This window comes from Aplysia californica, unplaced genomic scaffold (assembly GCF_000002075.1).
Source record: "Aplysia californica isolate F4 #8 unplaced genomic scaffold, AplCal3.0 scaffold00022, whole genome shotgun sequence".
Classification (NCBI taxonomy): domain Eukaryota; kingdom Metazoa; phylum Mollusca; class Gastropoda; order Aplysiida; family Aplysiidae; genus Aplysia; species Aplysia californica.
Genome location: NW_004797292.1, coordinates 944,397 through 947,818, shown reverse-complemented (window position 1 = coordinate 947,818; position 3,422 = coordinate 944,397). Strand labels below are relative to the sequence as shown.

Below are 3,422 nucleotides of genomic sequence, written 5' to 3'. Positions count from 1 at the left end.
ACACACACACACACACACACACACACACACACACACACAGACACACACACAGCATTACCCCTAGACATTTTTTTCATTTTTAATCTTCCCAAGAAAATTCAAGAGTAAGCCTGAACTAATTAGTCAATATTGTTGTTATACTAAAGATAGATTTAGATTCTTTAATCTAGATTTAATTATTGTCCTATGCGTAAAGCACTCGAATCTTTGGCGTAAAGTAGACGTTTTACAGAATTTTCTTCATGTATTTTTGTTATTTTTATTAAGTTCGGTAAAAAAAATCTCAGTATTCTTTTCAGTCCTCTGGCTAGACATAGAAGCATCTTTAGAAAATAAGATAATGTAGAGATTTTATTTTGCTATCAACCAAATAAATGTGTTGCAGTCGTAATAATTTTGTGCCATCTTAGGAAACGAAGTTATTAATTGTTTTCCTTTCGCTGCGGGAGAGTGCTCCACCAACTTTTGAACTTATCGATCTTTCGGTGTTCCTATTGGCTGAGGTGGTCGCGGGACTGGTGGAAGCAAAAATCTGGAGCATTGTTTGTGTACGGTAGCTACGAGAGGAGAGGAATGGCTTCTGTAACGGCAATTCGCGCACTGGTGCAGTTACAGTTAGCAAGTTATCTACGTCCATGAAGAATATTCTTCTGTTCTTTGTGTGGGGTCAGACGGTGAGAAAAAGACACTAATGTCTGTATGGCGTGGGGAAGCGGGAATGCAGAGATTGGGAAAAAGAACAGTAAGTTCGAAAGCTTTCTGAAGCGCAGCATCTCCGAAGAAGCATTCGAGCGGGTACGAGGATACGAATCCTGCATCATTGTATCGGAGAAGGAAAATAAGGCCTTTAAATTTGTGGTTCTAAGTGACGAATGGATTTATTTAACAGAAAACCCACCAAAGACGCTCCAAGAAGCCGTCCACCTGAAGGATGTAACTTCGGTCGAGTTGGTGAGTAGCAAATAGGCCTAATTATTAATTAACTAAGTCAAGTCTAGACTCTAGTCACTAGTGCTGATGAGTGCCTATCTCACGATATATCTATATCTAGATCTAGATCTATATCTAGATATAGATCTAGCTCTAGATCTAGATCTAGAATCTAGATATCTAAATCTAGATCTAGTCAACAGTGCGTGTAGTGTAGTGAGTAGGCGTAGGTCGAATTAGGTTCTAGATCTAGTTTAGGCTTGGGTACTCGTAGGTTTTAGTATTTTAGACATTTTAGTGCATACTCTTACACGCGCTCGTCGACTAGGACAAATGTAAGCCGCTTCTTGCTGAATATTGTTCTTTCTGATTTTTACTATTCTAGATCTAGATCTAGATTCTAGATTTAGATATCTAGAATCTAGAATCTAGATTAGATTCAGATATCTAGAATCTAGATCTAGCCTACTAAAATCCAATCATGCACTCTAAAAAAATATAATGCACCTCATCAAGTCCAGGCTACGCACTATAAGCCTTCATCTTTGTCATGGAAAGTAAATCATTCTAATTCTATCAGCACTGACTTCTGTTTTGTCCTCTTTTGCCTCTCGTATTCCTGCGAGATATTCTAGTTCTAAATCTGATTTAGGCACTGAATGAATCTGATTTCCATGGGGCTTACAGTTTTTACTGTTTTGTGACGACACAGGAAATTATAATTCCAGCATCTCTGTCTATACCAAAGAGCTAAAAATATTTAATTACGAGATTATGATGAGGGATAATATCAATACTAACTCAAATCAGAGGTATATACGGTATACACGGACTGGTCGAATACAAAATATATGAAATCACACATCCTTTGAACTGTGCCAGCTGTCCCGTTTTTTCTTCTTCTTTATCTTTGAAAGATATCCCATGTCTTTTTGCAGGGATGCTGTATCCCTCTGAGTCTGGTTTGGTCGTGACAGAGAGGTTAAAAACTGCTTCCAATAAAATTGATCTAAATTGTGCTGGTAGGGGTGTAAAACACCTACACTAAAAGTATGATTTACTGAGAAAAATGTGTAAAAGTGCTGAAGGCTTGCCAATGTCATTGTCTCATGAAACTTGCCTTCAGTTTAGTTTCAACAATTCTTGATGTTTCCTTGAATTTTAATTATGTTTTTCTTTTCTTTCTTATTGTTAAAAGTACAAAATAGTCTCCGTCATTTCTGAGACAATAAAATGATATAATGTAGCAATATCATCATTACTTTTTATACTGTGGGTAAATCTATAATTGAAGAATTTGATTCGGAGCTAAGCAGAGTTTTAAAACTCACATGAAATTTTGTAATGTAGTTTTGTACCATTACATTTTAAAAGATTTAAGATTTTACTGACAAATTTCGAATTCAATGAACTGTTGTTTAGAAAAATGAGAAGATTGTATTTTCTTCATTATGTATTGAACTTATATTTAATATTTGAATTCAGTAGGCCTATTATTATCAAAAGGTCCAAAGTAATATTATATCCGACATCGGGTCTTTAAGATTTAAAACAAATAGAGTAAAGGCACTATTTGAGGCCACTTCTCACTTATTTTGCTCTAACAGCCAAACGAATTATATAATTAATTAACAATGAAGGTCTGAGTACTAGAACTATGGCAAAAGCAAACAGTCTCACTACTGTAAGCATCGTAATGATTTGATTTGTCCAATATTTCATTTTTAGTAATCTCATTAAAGATTGATGATTGCTTTGCTTGCTTTGGGTTTTCTTACAAAAATTAACTCTATACTCTATGAAAGTTGAAATCATGGCACTTGAAACTCTCTAATTGCCTCTCTGACCTCTCATGACTTTGCCTACTATTACTTTTGAATCTCATAATTTATACATAATGTATATATGCGTCCGCTTAACTGTGAATGCTTTGAATAGTCTCTAGAGGTAAGCCATTTCATATGGGAAATCTATTTCTTGTTACACTGCTGTGTGGTTGGGCACACTAAAGGCGGTGAATTATGCATTGGATTTCTACTCTTCCTGAGGGAGAGATAAAGAGGCCAGTAGCATACTGCCATCGTAGTGTTTTCTGTTTCCATGGTGGTTATCCGGCTGCTATTTGTTTTCGTTTCCAGGCAGCTATAATTTATTATTTCCTTTGACAGGTTTCCCTCTGCTCTATTAATCTTCATCAACAAGCACAGGAAATTATATTATGTTTCCCTGGAATGCTTTCACTTTTTCAGGCATCTGAAACATAGTTATGGTGTCCTGAGAAGGAATGTCTTGAGTAAATTTTATTCATTTTATACTCGAATACTAACTCTTCATAAAGCTTTTGTCTTTTTTTGCTTTCTCTCTTTTCCTTTTCGCCTTTCTGTCACTTTCTCTTTCTGTCTTCTCATTGTTTGTCTGTCTGTTTGTATCTGTTTCCTCTTTTCTGTTTTTATTTTTGCTCCCACCCTCCCTTTTCCCCTCTCGTTTTCCTT

General features: G+C 35.7%; 1 protein-coding gene across 1 annotated transcript in view; it reads left to right on the top strand.

Annotated features, from left to right (window-relative positions):
* Positions 1-285: 285 nt before the first annotated feature.
* Positions 286-3,422, top strand: part of LOC101850299 (uncharacterized protein C12orf56) — a gene marked incomplete in the record, with an annotated part of 63,626 nt that continues 60,489 nt past the window's right edge. Inside the window, 1 exon segment of the mRNA XM_013087926.2 lies at positions 286-955. Within this exon segment, the coding sequence (XP_012943380.1) occupies positions 700-955 (256 nt within the window).